Source organism: Nipponia nippon, unplaced genomic scaffold (assembly GCF_047370975.1).
Source record: "Nipponia nippon isolate SJK-2023a ecotype South Korea unplaced genomic scaffold, ASM4737097v1 scaffold_5, whole genome shotgun sequence".
Taxonomy (NCBI): domain Eukaryota; kingdom Metazoa; phylum Chordata; class Aves; order Pelecaniformes; family Threskiornithidae; genus Nipponia; species Nipponia nippon.
The window spans coordinates 292,571-309,669 of NW_028262369.1; the positions used below are offsets into that span (position 1 = coordinate 292,571).

General features: G+C 41.4%; 1 protein-coding gene across 3 annotated transcripts in view; it reads right to left on the reverse strand.

Annotated features, from left to right (window-relative positions):
• Window positions 1–1,917: 1,917 nt before the first annotated feature.
• CRAMP1 (cramped chromatin regulator 1) overlaps window positions 1,918–17,099 on the reverse strand; it is a 52,561-nt gene continuing 37,379 nt past the window's right edge. For 2 of the 3 annotated variants that reach the window (XM_087733399.1, XM_087733398.1), the window contains exons 12-21: window positions 16,495–16,676; window positions 15,759–15,833; window positions 14,395–14,476; window positions 13,577–13,681; window positions 12,610–12,788; window positions 11,957–12,037; window positions 10,376–10,610; window positions 9,883–10,047; window positions 9,090–9,235; window positions 1,918–6,604 (exon numbers count right to left, since the gene is read on the reverse strand). In XM_087733399.1, coding sequence (XP_087589525.1) covers window positions 6,440–6,604; window positions 9,090–9,235; window positions 9,883–10,047; window positions 10,376–10,610; window positions 11,957–12,037; window positions 12,610–12,788; window positions 13,577–13,681; window positions 14,395–14,476; window positions 15,759–15,833; window positions 16,495–16,676 — 1,415 coding nt within the window. In that variant the 3' untranslated portion in view covers window positions 1,918–6,439. Of the gene's footprint in view, window positions 6,605–9,089; window positions 9,236–9,882; window positions 10,048–10,375; window positions 10,611–11,956; window positions 12,038–12,609; window positions 12,789–13,576; window positions 13,682–14,394; window positions 14,477–15,758; window positions 15,834–16,494; window positions 16,677–17,099 lie in introns of those variants that run through there. The other variant, XM_087733400.1, reaches the window with a different exon arrangement.

Below are 17,099 nucleotides of genomic sequence, written 5' to 3' on the forward strand. Positions count from 1 at the left end.
GCTGCGAGAGCCCCGAGAGGGGGCGGCTGCAGTCCGCGCTTCAGCCGTGCAGCCAGGTCCCGGCGGCCTTACAGGGGCATTTCACCCAAAAACGTCAACGTAAAGCAAAAATCAGGAGGAAGACCATCGTAAGGAATAACCTCCGAGACGCCTTGATAACCTGGCGCCTGCAGCGCCGTGTCTGTTGGGAACCTCTGAAGCTTCACCTGGCTCTCTCGGGGCAGAGGCCTGCACCTCAGCCTCGCGCAGCGCAGCCGGTGGGGAGGCAGCGTGCACGCAGGGCTGCGGACCCCGGGGTGTAACCTGATCGATAACGATCCATCTGCTACCGTTCACCTCTTCCCCTGCCCAGGAAACGGCGTCCATAAATTCCTCGCAGCTCTGCGGGCTGCAGCTGAAGCCCTGTTGGGCAACGGCCACATGAAAGCCATCGGTTTCCTGGAGAATCTGGGCTCAGAGGAGCTGCTACAGCTACACTCAAGGAGCCAACACTTGCAGGAGCTGGTACAGTCACACTCAAGGAGCCAACACTTGCATGGCCTTTTTAACCAAACGTTACAAGTTAACATTTTCAGCTGAAGATTTTATTTAATGGCTCCACAGCTTCCCGTGTGCCAAGAAGTAAATTTAGAGGCAGCCATATTGCTGCTTTTGTCTTGAAGGATTAAAAAAACCCCGAACAATCAAACAAAAAAACAACACACCAAAAATACGTACTCTGACTGCAACATCTTGCTTTGCTAATCATTCTTCCGACTCATTCAGTGTTAAGTTTTGGTCATTAAGGGCAAAATCAGATATCTATGAGAAAAGAAAGTGTTAGGATTCAGTACCAGCTTTGACATAAGGTGGAAAAGAATTGAAGGTCTCTTAGCTGTGAGCCTTTGTCACAGCATGGCAAAGGTAAGAAGCTGCACAGAAAGAGCTGAAACTTAGTCACATAGTCCAGTCTTCTCAGTACACAAGTGGCAGAGACGAGTCCTTACTCTTTGGATGGAAAGGAAGCATCAAAGAATATTACTAATAAGGTTTTTGTTGAGCTTTTTAAAATGTTCTCCATTTCTTACCTAGTTTAAGAACACTCTTGCACTTTCTCAATGTATAATTATACTAAAGCTGCCGTTGTATATTGCAGAAACCAAAATCCTAAATGTGTACAAAAAGGAATTAGTGAAGTTAATGACAAAGATCACAGCATAATTCAGCTTGAAAGGAACCTCAGGTCTAGAGCCTAACCTCCTGCTCAGAGCATGGTGAGCTACATCAGACCAGCTTCCTCTGGGCTTTATTCAGTTTTGTTTGGGAACGCTCTGAGGACAGACACTGCACCACCTGTTCCCTTGCCTGACTGTCCTCAGGGTGAAAAGAGTTTTCCTGGTAGTGGCTATATAAAACATGATGGCCTGAATACAACCTCTACATCTAAGTTCCTGCTTATCTGAAGCCATGAAGGAAAAAAATAAAACCCAAGACATACAATACCCTTTTTACTGTACCCTTTTGCTTGGTGTTTCTTTTTTGTGGTTTGCTTTTTTTTTTTTTTTTTTTTTTTTTCTTTCTTCCCCTTGTTACTGGTGACCCTGGACAAAGACAGGACATTGAGGACAGACAGCCCATTTCTGACACTCGCACTTAGCGACACTACTGGAAATGGAAGCTGTAAAGCAAAAAAAAAAAAAAAAAAAAGACCCAACCAAAACCTTCTCTCACCATGGTGAAAATAATGAAAATTCTGGGATGGGAGACACCAATGGAAGTTACGCCACTGATTTCACCGAAACCAGAATTTCACCTTGGAAGGCTTGGCCTTACAGACAAGTTTTTAGCCCCCGCCCCCAGGGGCCATTATTATGTAAATAAAGGTTAAATGGGAAGATCTGATAGGGCGTGAACAGCAAGTAACACACTGGACGTAAGTTAGACCAAGTATTAGTATGTATTTATGCACAAGAATAAAAACAGCTTTACAAGTTGAATCGGAAATTTAAACAGAGGAAGTTTAACAGCTTTTGTATATTATATTAAATAACCAAAACACCTTTTTCCAAAATTGGTAAAGAATAAATAATATAATTTACAATATGGTACAAAAAAATAATCAGTAAGGACAGGCATTCTGCTTTATACATACACTATATAGGTATATTTATAAAACAAATTCACATCTCAAACAAGCCAGAAACCTTAGATGATATGGCTTAACTATTATTAAAAGAAACAGCATTAATTTTGCTGCCAGAACCATAAGCTCTAAAGCAGTTATCATGTTTCAATAATTAATGATAACTTATTGCCGTAGTGCTTGCCAAGGTTTCACTTAGTTAACATTTACAGATTGCTGTGAAATTAAGAGATTCAAAGGTCTGAAAAGGTTAAAAAAAAAAAAAAAAAGTGCAGTACTTTCCTTATAAATGCATCCGAAGTCTGAGTGTAAAAAAACCAAAATGCAACTTAATTTTCACTCTGGGATCTGCAGAGTCAGTAAGTGAGATGTCTTTATAGATTAGATTTGATCCAAGCCATTTAATTCAATTTAGAAATATAAAGAGGGGTGTCAAGAAAAGGCCTAACAATGCCATATTAAAAACAATTAGTATTCCTATGCTTAGTAGATTTAGTGATAAAAGATAAAATGAATTGTGTGGGTAATCAGGATGCAACATGCAGCAGAAAACCCAGTTAGCGCACACATGCACACACGGGTAGATCTAATTCTTAGGATGTAGTACTGCTTTTCACCCAGACTACGATGACAACGAATACTGAATTTTCTGCCATTCCTTTTGCTGAACTACTCAGAACTTCCTTATTGTATACAGTCTCTAAACCAACACAGGGAAAGCCTAGAGCAATTAATACTAGAACTGGAGGTTGTTAGTGTCCATTTGCCCTCTCCAACCACCTTACAGTGCCCCAAGAAGCTATTAAGCTAACAAAGTCACGTTTACCTCAAATATAATCCTGTGTGCATTTCAGTGTAACTTGATTGAATGTTTGCTTAGGACAGGCTGACATTGTTATACATACGGATTTTGTTACTGCTGTTGGGGAAGCTGAAATAATTACAATTGAAAAAGTTTTGTGTTTTACAGAAAAAAAAATACACACACACACAAGCATACATCTCTGTATGTATGTGTATATATACATATGTGTGTGTATGTACACACACCCCTCTACCCCCCCCCCCCCCCCCCCAATTTTTCGCTTCTCAGTCTTAGGCACAAACTGATGATGATTAGTATTGTAAAGCACATCCACCTAAAATCTAGAACTGGTGGAATCAGAGGTGTGTGAAAGTGACCTTTCACGTAATAAGGATAACAAATTCTGCATCAATTCAAAATTACCACAATGATCTAAGTTATTTTCAAGTTTTTCCCTGATAAAACTTACTTGTCCTGAAAGGGCTTTATTATTAAACTGCAGTTTGCAAAGCATTACATTCCTGAAATCGAATGCTGTTTCATAATGACAACTTTTAAGAGGCTGATGCCAAACACATTTCTAACCCCAAAATTCTGAGTGCTGAACTGACCTCTGTCATTTCCACTTTGTTATTACTTGGTAGTCCAAGTCTACTTGCAAAGGTTCAGGATATGAACATTTTCTGATCTCATGGCATCATTAAAAAGAGCCACTATGCTGACTTCATTCTGCCATTCTATTACCCCCCTACGGCCACTGAATGGGCTGAGAACGGGCAGCCTGACCGCTCCCTGTATCGGACGGCAGAAAGTCTTCACCGATCTCGACGAAGTGCTCTGCCGTACAGGCGCAGCAACACTGGCACTTATCCTAGGCAACCCAAGAGTCAAAACCAGCGTCACAGCCACTCCGGTACCAGCATGGGTAAAGGAGATGGAATGTTTGTCAAGCTACCTAAATACACGGGAGACCATCAGGCCGGTCTTTCAATATCCAGAAGTTTAAGAATGAGAGTTCAGATTTATTTTCTTTATACAGTGCTTGATTAGAACGTATCACACCTCCTCCTGCATGTCCTGTCATCCACAGCCACAGCTGCAGTAGGAGCCCTCTACTTTTGTCCTGCAAGTCCGAAGGATTTTTGGAGGTACAGCATATAGGATAATCAGCATTACTGATGTAAGAAGCCAAAACCAAGAGGGAAAGCTCAAACCAAAATACAGCTGGACTGTAAGTGAAACTTAAAAGTTTTAGAGGGAATGGCTCTTGAGATTAACGGGTATCCTCTCCACACCAAGGGTGAATGCTCAGAATGATACACTCCTCGGCACTCATTCTTCTGACAGCCTTCAACTTTTTATATTCTCGGTTTACATGATTTCCTGATAGCTGCATCAGAATTCTCAAACAAGGCTCTGTAAGAATAATGAAAGAGAAATAATGACAGAAGGACTTAATACCCCACGTGACATGCAGTCGGAATAGGAAGTTAGCCCACAGGTATGAAATTCTCCGTTCTTCTAGTCATGATTGTTTTCTTGCTAGCAATACAGATGTGCCTCCCTGCTAGGAACGTCTAAGTGTGCTAACGCTGTTTTTACACATCTGCATGGTTCCTATGTCAAAGAGGAGAATGCAGCAACCTGATACGTGGGGTCTTGGAATGTCATCCAAATCTCACTACTTTTTGAGTGAAATCAGGAAGGTTGCTCTGGGCCACACAAAAGGTGCATCAGAAAACTTGTTACATTTTCTCTTAATGATAGAAAACATAAGGCAAACTATATAGCGGTTAAAAAAAAATAATCTACATAAAGCAGGGTAAAGTGACCAGGAAAAGAGCAAATCCAATCAGTGCATCGTGAGCAAGGTTACAAGAAGAAACTCCCAGTCAAATGCCTTGTAAAAGTAGCTAAAGGCAGGTAGAACTACATCCACCAAGTATAGTGCAAGTTGGGAAAATGAACCCCTGATAATAGCCTAAGAGATGGATAAGTTTTGTTTATTTATTAGTAATATAAAGTTGAGGTTTATATAGGACTAGCCCCTTGGATAAGTTCAGAGCTACTTAAAATAGCCAAGGGACATCCTCTTACTGGAGAAGCAGACAAGTGCTTAAAAAAGGGGCACAATAAAGGTATTCTCTCTCATGACCGGTAGGAAAGGAAATAGGAAAAGTCTCCTGAGTTATAAAGGTAGAATCGACAGACAACCAGCTGTAGAGAAAGTAACTTTATATTCCTTTGAACCCGCTGGTATCAGAACCTGGGTCTTTCAAATATTAAAACACTAACATTAAATGCATAGGGATTTAGTAGAGGGAGTACCAGATCCACTAGGGCCTGGGAGTGACTGTACTGAAAAACGATGCCCTGAGGTACCACAGAGCACCTGGAATTCACAGAACAAGGAGAAAATAAGGAAGGACTAAGGGATTAAGCTAGGACTTGACACCTCTCCTCTTCATGACACGAAACAGATCTCAACGACTTTAGCGTTACCATATTATTTGTTTCTATACATTACAATATTCTTTCCTATTTCCTCTCCCAGGTAAATCCTGTTTTTTGAAGAAAGATGGCAATATATACAGGTTTCCAGCAAAGCCAAGACTAATTATGACAAAGCTTTCCTAGTGATTCCAGTAAGCTCTTTTGCAGTGTTTCCTGACTTAAAAAGCAACCGTTCTTCAGGGAAAGCAAAAAAGCACTCTCCCACTCGTGGGATGAACTGTGCAATGTGATGAAGAATCTCAAAGGTGGAGAACGTGAGTGCAGTCAGGATGATGATGATTGTGATGTGTGACAGGGTTTAAAAATAGAGGAAACTCCCCAAGGATCCATGCAATCTGGGAGCAGGGTGAATCAGAGCTCCCCTACAAAACAAGAAAGCAGGTACGTGCCCCTGCTGGAATGGTCAAACAACAAAACATAGCCAAAGAAACAGAATGGTCTATAAAAACGAAGCATCGTGGAGTTGCAGCGCCTTTGAAGAGAGCGCAAGAAACTTCGGTTTGACTGACTGATAAAAAGAGTGCCAACCAGGACATGTTAAGATGCAAAATGGTTCCCATACCCACCCCCACCCTTCATCCTCCACAACTTCAATGTGGATCCCAAATCATGGCATTTTGATTACTATGCAAAAAATAATTCACGTAGGGGAGTTTCTGGCAATACCCTTCCCTGCTTGAGCTTCTTGCTTAGGCCACTCCAAAGTACAAGTCCAGGACTGTCCCATAGACCTGCCATCTTATATCACTGATGCAGGGGATACACTATTTCCTGTAATACTATTCCACGTTTTGTTGTTCCCAGTATATTGCACATTCCAGGACTTGCAAGTACTTCTTCAGACCTTTGAAGACAATGCTTCTCTTTTAGAAAGAAGTGCACAAGACAGGGACAACTGAGCCTCAGCTGCTTCTCTACAACCTGCCCATGCCATGATCCAGCGCTGCAAGCTCCAACTTCAGCTGAACAGTCTACACCAGCCCGCTGGTCTCATGCACTCACTGCGAGAGATCCCCGATTGGGGGGCCACCACCTCCTCCATCAAACAGAATTTCCCTGCGCGTTGGCTCAGGTATTGACAGTTCCTGGGCAAGGTCATTAAAACGAGATATGTAGTCTATGCTGTTCTCATTCATCATGCAAGCCAGCTGGGAATCCACCACCTAGAAGAGACATGAGAGAAAAGAAGAGGTACATGTCAGTGGAAATTTCACAGAATCACAGAATTGTTTAGGTTGGAAGGGACATCTTGAGATCACTTTGTCCTACCATCCTGCTCAAGTAGGGTCAGCTAGAACAGGTTGCCCTGGACCTTGTCCAGCCAGGTGTTGGAATTATCTCCATGAATGGAGATTCCACAATCTCTCTGGGCAACCTGTTCCAGTGTTTGACCACCCTCACATTAAAAAAGTTTTCTTGTGTTCAGGTGGAATTTCATGTGTTTCAATTTGTACCCGCTGCCTCTTGTCCTGAGAAGAGTTTGGCTCCCTCATCTTCATTCTCAGCCTCTCCTATGAAAGATACAGTTTGTCCCACTTTATCCGAGTTAGACAATAGCTCTTATCCATGGCTAAATGGAAGACGCTAAAAAAAAACCAACCAACAAAAAACCAACCAAACAACCTATAGTCTCAATAGGCCTTACCTGCCTATCCTTAATTCAGCATTAAGGTGCACTAGCAGATGCACTGTATGAAAACTCTACAGATATTACCGCTAACACAATAACTGCATTTGGAAATAAAAACTTGATTCTGCAGGACACTTAATAAAAGACCTTTCAAAATTCTCCCATCATTAAAGCCATTGTTAAATGACACCTGCTTCCTCTGAAGACTCCCACACAAACCCACATCTGCCACAACAGTTGCTCTGGTGTGCCTAAAATGGTGGCTTACCCCATTTTTTTCTGAAGGCAGTTTGCAAGACCAAGGGCTGCGATGGCACTTCAAATCCACACAAATAAATTATCATCTATTCCTTTAATTAACACACACCTTGACAGATTCTCACCACCAAGTAAGCAAAAGCTTCCTATTTATGCCAGGAAGTAGAGCTGTGCATGGAGTCTGAAGCTGCCAAGGGCACATTCGAACAACATGAGCTTGCTGCAGCTTCTGGTTACAAGGTCTGTACAGAACCTCCTTATCCAAATGCAAAGGGCAACGGAGGAATGACATTTTCCTTCCATCGGGGCAAGCCCCCCCAGAGTTACAATGTACATGTTGTTACACTGAGTCAACGACTGTAAACTGCAGGATAATTAAGACCGGAAGGGGCCCGAAGAGGTCTCTAGTTCAGCCGCCTACTCAAAGCAGGATCACCTCGGACAGACCAGCTTACTTGGGCCTTTATCCATGTTAGTCGTAAAAAGCTCTGATGACAGACACTGCACGACATCTCTGGGCAACCGGTTTCCCTGCCTGACTGTCCTCAGGGTGAAAAAGTTTTTCTTTATATGTAGTCAGAACCTTTCTCAGTTCAGCTTTTGCCCGTTCCTCCCACCATGCATCACCACTCTGTGAAAGGCCTGGCTACACCTTCTTGATGAACTCCCTGCAAGTACTGGCAGGCCCTCCCGCCCTGAAGCCTTCTCCAGGTTGAACAAGCCCAGTACCATCAGCCTTTCCTCACAGACAGGTGCTTCAGCCCCCTAATCATCTTGGTGGCCCTCTGCTGAACTTGCTCCAGTTTATCTATGTCCTTCCTGTATCAGGCGCTCAAAACTGGTCACAAAACTCTAGACACAGTCTCACAGCTGTTGAGTAGAGTGGGATAATCATCAGTTCATTCCATCTACTGGCTATGCTCCTGGGGAAACAGCCCACGACACTGTTGGTCGTCTTTGCTGCCACAGAACATCCTGGCTCATTTCAGCTTGCTGTCTATCAAGATGCCCACATCCTTCTCAGTAGGGCTGTGTCCTAAAAAGCCAGTCTCCAGCCTGTATTGCTGTCAGGGTTATTCCTTCCCGAGGGCTGGACTTTGCATTTGTCCTTGCTGAATTCCGTAATGTTCTTGGTACCTCATTCCTCCTGTCTGTCTCCGTCCCTCTGAAATGGAGCTCTGTCCTCAAGCGTATCAAAGCCTTAATAACTGCTGGTCTCCACTCTACCCCTTCAAAAGATTTCAAATCAGGAGGATAATTCTATCAACAGAGGAAATAACTCAGCAGCGTAGGACCTTCCACCATTCTCGCAGGTAACTTAGTATTAACCATTTCCTGCTTCTTCCTTCTGGAACTATTTATTTTTTCTATCAGTCCTCCAACTGTACTGTAGCTGCATCAGTATTAACCTCTCTCTCATCTTCAGTATTTTCGATTCCTGCTCTACAAAGCACGACACACAAAACATACGGATTACAACGCTGTCTGTCAAAACAGATACATCCAACATAGTAAACATGACCTCCCACGGCAAAAAGAACCTAGGTCGAAGGTGCTCACCACAGTTTCTTGTACCAGCTCTGGTGCAGTATACCCCCTCCAGTCATTTTACATATTTCCGTTAAGACTGTTTTACTAAGCTGAAGTGCAGATGTCAAAGCATCTTTGCCTCAAGTATCTCAGGAAGGTATGATGGACAACATACAATAATACTGCACTACAAAAGGAGGCAGACAGCTGAATATAATCTGATGACATACCTCTGCTACATCTGCCAGAGACCGCGACACAAAAGAGTCCCGTGAGTTTCCATCCAGGAGGCTGGGTCCCAGTAAGGAGGTGCCACTGGCAGTCCCAACAGGAGTTGGCAACATTTTTCGTCCCTTCTCGGGGGAGATGAAACTTGCTATAAAGAACAGGCACATCAGTAAGTCACTGCACTGAATGTTCGCAACTGGGAGGATAAAGAGAAGGACAAGGAAATCGAAAATGGAGGACAGCTATCTCTTTCTTCTATCTGTTAAAAATTATTTGTTACCAGCATGAACGCCATCAGCACACTGCTAACAGCACAGAGACTCATTACACTGGCCCTATTAAATATTAATTAAGAAACCAACCCACCAAACCCCAAACAAACGCAGTGATCTCATGTCTTTGAGATTATGCTCACCAAGCACAGAATGAAGCCTATTTTTCCAACAGCAGAGCCAAGGGCATCTTTTCATTTTGGCAGAACAGCCAAAATGTCTCAACCTAACTGATGAGTCAGGCTCCAAACAGACTACAAAGAAGTGCCAAGGAATTATTTGTCTGAAGGTACGGGCCCCAGTCTAGCAATAGGATCTTTTCAGGAACAGACTTGTAAAGAGAAAGAAAACGTATTCAAGGCAACACTGTTGAAATGAAAGCAAGAAGTAAGGGAAGAATTCTACAAATGTTCTACTGGGTTTATGATTTTCCAAAGGATTCACTTCTAATAAACAGTGCTTTTTTTTTTTTTTTAAAGGAAAGAGCTTTTTTGGTTGCAGTTCTCTGTGTACTGACACTTACAAAACAAGCTGCTGAGAGACGAGTCTGTGGAGTCATTGGGGTACCACTGGGGATCATGGCTGGGAGAGGCAATCCAGTTCTGTTGAGGACTACTGGATGGGGACGGAAGACTTTTGGAGCTGTCACTGCCATTCAGCTTTGCAGGAGAGAGAGAAACACCTTCACCTGTAAGCCAATGTCAGGAATCACTGATTCAGTCAATGCGGTAAAGTTACAGGACACTGCACCAATTTATGTTTAGAAAGGAAAAAGAAAAACCCAACCCAACAACAAAAACCCCACCTATATATGCTAGAAAATAAAGGCTAGGCACATAATTTTATTTCCAACAGATAGTAAAAAAACAAAAAAAACAAAAAAAACAAGCCAAGAACAGCTTCCTGGAAAAGTTTCTGCTGACATGTAATATGACAGGGATTTAAAAAAAAAAAAAAAAAGGGGGGGGGGGGGGATAAAAAAAAAATAGGAAGACTTTAGCTAAGCTCAGACTTACTGTATTGACCAGAGCTGATAGCTATTTCAATGATGGAATCACTGATTTGAGTGGCAGGTTCTCCTTGAGAAAGCACATCTTCAGGTGGCCCGGGCAGAGAAATATCCAAGAGAGCAGAAACATTGGGAGGAGAGAGCCGGGTACTGGAAGCCTCTGAGGAGGGAAGTGGAGGGGTGGAAAGACCATTTTGGAGGGGAGTCTTGGACAGTTCTGACAGAGAAAGGACTGATGTGCCCTGTTACAAGAAACAGAGTTAATTGTTCATAAATTTACGAAGGACTTGGAAATCTGTCTGAAAAGCAACAGCTGAGCTCCTAAGCATCAGATTAAAATCAGACTTTAACGGAAAAAAAAAAAAAAAAAGAGGACTAATAATCCAGCAGATAATATTCCTAAAATTTTAGGAATATATTGTTTATATAATAAATTTGTATTATTTTCATGAAAAATACCTGTAAGCCTAAACAAATATGCCAAATCATGTGAAAAAATATTGGTCTGTAACATTCCAAAGAATATTTAATACAGCCTACATAACAGAAACAATCATAATAATAAAATTAACATGATATCGATGAACCTACAAGATAGTTCTTAAGAATTAAGTATTAATTTGCCTTTGTATAGGCAAAACCCCTATAACTACTTGAAGAATATATAAATATTTTAAACTGCTAACTCACTCCTCTTTACAGCCAGACTTCCCAAGCTCAATTGATTTTTTTTAAGGAGTCTCGTTATTAGTACCTCATCATAGAGCCGTTTGTGATTTTTCTCTGATGTAGTGTATACAAAGCTGTCCTGAGAGCAAGAACTAGAAGCTAAGGCCCTATTACCACAAAGAAATGCCTAGTAGGTTCATGTCCTAACATCTGTCCCATAAAAAAGTCTTCCTCTCCTTTATGCTCTCCAAACAAATTAATTTGACCTTTTTTGCACGTACCTGCCAGAGGAAGGGTGGAAAGTGCTTCCACTGAAAAAAAGAAAAACCTGTATTCTGAGGCTTAAATATCCAACACAAGGTCCTGGATCCCACTGGAGAAGGAAGTGGGGGACAGGATGACAACACTTACAACTCAGGTGCTGCCACAGTTACTTTTTAAGTATCTATGTATTATTTGATCCAGCATAACAAAAAAAAAAACCACATTATTCTCTGAAGAGGATGCTGGCAGTACAATCACACTTTTAGTCTTGAATATTCCTCCTTCAGCAACGTACAAGCAGCAGGGCTGCCAATTGCTGAAATCTTTCTTTGTGATGTCTTAAATACACATGTATGATATAGCAGAGCAATTGCAAAACCTCCATTGTATCAGTACATAAAACCTGTTTGTCCTTCAGAGGTCAGAGATTGTCAGCTTCACTTTGCTTTTTTAGAGAATAGCACCCACATAAATTTAAGCAGCCTTCCTAAATTTCTTTCTTTAAATTTCTTTAGACGCTAGAGATTTCAATTCCCACAAAACAGTACCAATGGTGTACAGCTACCTGGGAGCAAGGGGTCTTAACTAGCAATACCAGTGGTGTTTTCAGAACATTATCCATTTCATACAACTGTTCTTTCAACACATACTCTACCTGGAAACCATCAGGAACTGCCTCCTGCTCGTGCCGTGTTGGTAGGCTGATGAACGGAACCCGACAGCCCGGGCCCGAGCCCTAGAAGCACAACAGAAATCACGTGAGTGACATGCCTTTACACAAGATGCTGCAAATATAGCTGGGGAGGTAAGAGACAAGGGCCTACCACCATTTATGCATGCTCTTTTTACTATCATGCCTTTCAAAATTGTCCATCAACTCCCTGAGAAAAAGACATGGACTAACATGTATCTGGGTCTCAATGAAAGAAATGGCAAGGAGAAATCACAGTTTCCATTCCAAATACGTCCCTAGAAGTCCATGTTTTGCCCCAAATTCCTTCCTGAATTACTGTCTATTGAAATGCTATCGTTTCTTTTCAAGCCCAGATTTCTGGGTGGCCAACTTCAACACTCTCACAGCTGAAAGCTATTCTGTAGGATGGAAATCTGTTCAATGTGATGATGATTTGATCCCTCAACCCCAAAATACACACTCTACAACATAGACTGGGTTTGCCACAATAAAAGCATCTACCAGCAAGCTCCAGGAGAAAGCTCATTGAAGAGTTATTAATAATACAGCTTTTTTACACATTGAAAGAGCAAGACACTTAACTACTTTAAAAAGCATGCTCAAGAGACTCTGACCTCTACGGTGGCGATGGAGCCTCCGTTCTGGTGCGCTACTGTTGACTCCTGCCCTGTTACCACAGCGGTCACTCCATCTGGTGACAATGGAGATACACCTGACAAACCATCTGCATCCAGGACAGGCACAGGGCTACCAGGGATAATACCAGCACTTTTAGCTGCCAAGTCGATAGCACCTTTTGTGAAACAAAAAAGCAAAAACCACATTACAAGCCTTTTCTTCAGGCAATTACTTTGTTGCGACTCATCTAAAAGATCATTTTTTAAAAATTGCCCAGAGTCAAAACTTAACACATGCAAACAGCGAAAATGGTAATTATCTGATCAGCTCTATCACTTGTTCCTCTTCACAAAGTATAACAGTTCTTTCAGCTAAAATGTTTAATTTTTCTGCCCTGTTCCAACATGTTATCAGGTATATCAAAAGAGTTTAGAGAAACACCCTGACCCATTCCTTCTATTTTATTTTTTCTTGTTTTGTCCTGCAAATTGTTAAGTATTTGGTTATGCAGTTTCTAGAAATTTCCTATGGTTTACTAGAGGAGCTATAAAAACAACATAGCCTTATTTCGTTAGCTTGCCTCTAGCAGCCATTTAGACTCAATATAAAAAACCTATGTTGTTGCAGACTCAACCTCACCCAGCTCTTTTAAAATCCACTTAGAGCATCTGAGTGTCTTCCCATTACAGAGAATCCTCTAAGTAAAACATAGAGGCAGGTGTTGTTTTCACCCCACTCATCATTCTAATCACGGGACCTATTCTTTTGCTGCAAGACAGTATTTGCTTGGGGTACACCAGCATGGTTTTTTCTTGTAGAATTCATAGTCCCACATTAGTAGATAAGCTGTAAGTTTCTTTCAAACCTGTCACAACCCCTTTTCAAAGAAATAGAAACCAACAACATAACATCATACAGATCACAACAGACCGTGACTCTCGGTCTGTTTAAGAAACGACTTACTAGACAGATGGTTGGTAGCCTGTGTTGGAAGAACTTTGGGCACAATTGGACGAGAAACAGCAGCTTTAGTCAGTGAGGACTGGATTGGCCGAAATGAACCTCTCCCTAGGGTGAAGGATTAAATACCTCTCAAGCGAATGAAATCTAACATCTTTAAAGCAGAGCACAACACAGTTCAATGGAAGCACATAAATTCCAAGCAGTAGCGAGCTCCAGCAAGGCAAGTAGTGGAGACGATGAAACAGACTTGAAATAGTAACGCAAGCTAACCAGTGCCTTATCACAAAAACACAACAGCAAGCGCAGCTGTGTTACTGAAGCTCCCATGTTGATTTTGAGATTTAAGCCGAGATGGGGGATCACCTGTACTACCATTGTACTCGAGACTGTATCAGCAAAAAAGGACAAATGGGCAGTATATTGATTATACTGTACGAAATTTAAACTGTATCCCAGGTACTAGGAAAAGTGCATTATAAAATCTAGACATATGATTACACCCTACAGAAAAAAAATAATCTAAGTAATTTATTTCAACATTTTGTCTCCTTGTACAGAACTCCTTACTCTTCCCTGCTTTCAATACTGGGAAATGGAAGAAAAAAAAATCTCTATCACAATCATGACTTGCTTAACAATGATCCAGGAGAACAATCCCATCATCCTGTAGGAAGTGACTCAAGTAACTGGTAAATGACTCTGTGGTTTTGAAAGGATATTTTCCTCTTTTGAGAAATTATTCCTTTATGCAGTTTTACGGGACACTTTCCAGTCCATCTCATGGCAGCATAAAAGCGATAGAAGATATGCAGACTCACCTGTAATGGATGAGTTGGATAAGATAGAAAAGGAACAGACATGCTGGGATGGATTTCCAGATGGCCTGGGGAGCAGCGTTCTCTACGTGAGAGAAACAACAATAAACCAGAACATATTTAAACACAGAACAGAGGGTAAAGCTTATCTTCTAAGGCACAAAAGTTCATGATACCTTCCAGAATAAGCAGAGTAGTTACATGGCATGACTATCACGCAACAGACACAGCAATAAGGTCTGTGTAATCTTGAGAAAGAACCTACAGACAGGAATCGTGTGTTTTCGCTGTAAACCACTATAAGAGAAAATTTCCACGTGGACAATTCTCAGAGAAATACTAATTAGAACTACACTGCTTTCTGATTATACTTGCAGAAATTTTCAAATCTCCCACAGAATTACAGCAGTGGTCCTAAGGATGGGATCTAGTCTGTGTGCAAATTGATCTTCCATTACAATTAAACAAGTGTGAATTAATGAAGGAGCTGTATGTACTTGGGAGCTCTTAAAACAAATGGAGTTGCATAGACCAGAATATCTCAGTACCAAAAACCAGTGTGTATGTAATTTCTAGGTCTCCTACTCTTACACAGAGCAGAAGAGACAAAAGGGTATACTGACACTTGGTAACTTTGTTTTCCCCAAACAAGTTTCCATTATTTTGTTTGGGTTTTTGTTTGTTTGTTTGTTTGAATTTAGATTTATTTATTATTTAGATTTCTTGTATGTTCTCCACCTGTGGTTTCACAGTGGCATGTGCCTTTTTGCTGGGTTATCAGAGCAGCCTAAGGGAGGTTAATGCCTGACTACCACCAAAGTTCCATGACAACAGGCTACCTCTTCCATACATGTCTCTGCAAGCCCCATTTTTTTCCAGAAATCATTGCACTTTCAAATAGCCTTATGTTTTATTTCACTACAGAGGCTTATATTCACCCCAGTTTAACAGCCATTAGTGAGCAGGAAGCAGGAAAAAATATGTAAAGGGAGATCTTGTTGCAACATCACCGCCAGCTCCAACAATGACAGATCAGGATACCACATGAACACACTGCTTGTGCATCAGTACCAACAGGCCCAAACAGCAGAACCTGCTCTCAGATGAGGGGCTTTTTTTATTTTTTCCAAACTGCCTCATGCACTGGACTACTACGGTGGCTGACATTCCTCCTATAGGGAATATAACATGGCTGGTTACAATACAGACTAAAATGTTTGTCCCGTCATATGTTCAGCTTCACTTTTCCAGTGGATGTATGAGGGAAGTTCAGTTTTTTGTTTCAGTTAGGCGCAAATCATTATAGCCTTGCTGATATCTATTCAGGAAGCAAAACAGGCATTTCACACTTTGCAAATCGTTCTGACCTGTACTACTAACGGCTTCCGCAAGTGCCTGTTCCGTAACTTCCTCGGCTTTGGCAAGAAGAAGTCCGACTGCATCTGGACAAGAACAGGAAATGCATTAGGAAGTATTTTAAGCATGCAGACACAGAATAAATTATACTCCCCAAACTCTGTTTTTCAATAAAGTTGTAACTATTTATTAAAATACTGTGTTTTGTTTCAGCAGAAAGAATACTCTTTCTGGAGTAGGAAAATTTTCCACCAGGAATGTATTTTTTTTCCTTTTTTTTTATGGAGATAAAGCTTTCTCCCCAAAAAGCCATTTCACTACTTAACTACTGCACCTTGCTATGAAGTTGTTACTGAGATTGTATATATAAAAATAAAATGAGTATTTGAATTAAATACAGCAATGAGGTTGTATTGAAATGACCTGCACGATAAGAAGGACATCAGTTTTGCTAAACCTGGCAAATATATTTGCTGGAGTAACTTAATTAGAGAGTGAACCAGTTTCATCAGGCTCTGCGATGGCATTCAGATTCAGGTCTGAAGAGGTGATGTCACTTCAAAGCATAGTTATATAGTCAAAATCTGACTAATCTCAGCTAATATAATGTTATGCTTGAGCATCACTAGAAGCACTGCTTCATAGGGAAGCCCATACCTTCTGATGAACTACAAAAACCCTGTAATACCTACTGGAAGCTGGCTCAGGCACAATATGCTACTTTTTTCATTCAGTCATCTCACTTACACTGATTGTGTCTAAGTGCTGCCGGAAGGTCAGTTCTGCTTCTTTGCTAGGCAAGAACAGTTTCCCGTGGCGGCTGTTGGGTGGTAGAGTTGTAGGAACTGCAAAGAGTCCACCATCCGCATCAGTGCTTCCAGAACTCGAAGGACCAGCCACCAAGAGAGGTCTAGGGAGGTTTCTCAAACCTAGAAGATTTTAACAGCAATTTAAATGAAGTGAAAACAAAAAGAAAGTAACTATTTAGTAATTGAAGGATCATACAGAGAGCTGGGACTTATGGATTCTGGCTCTGCCACCACCTGCTTGTGATCGCAAATCATTAAACTCTTGATACGTCAGTTTTCCCACCTGAAACCTGACAGCATTGCATTTCTCGCCTGCAAACTGACAGCATCTGCTTCACAAGGACACTGCAAACATTCACTTGCTTTGAAATCCTTGGAAGACGACAGTTAAATGCAATTTTATGCTACTAAAGAAACTAGAATTTAAGCACCCCGTTTTAAGCCCCACACAGACTGTGTTAACCAGTTTATCTATTCAGCTTGTAGAAATATTTGAGGGCCCTTCCCACTAAACAAACTCTATATCCACCATTCCTTTTGTAG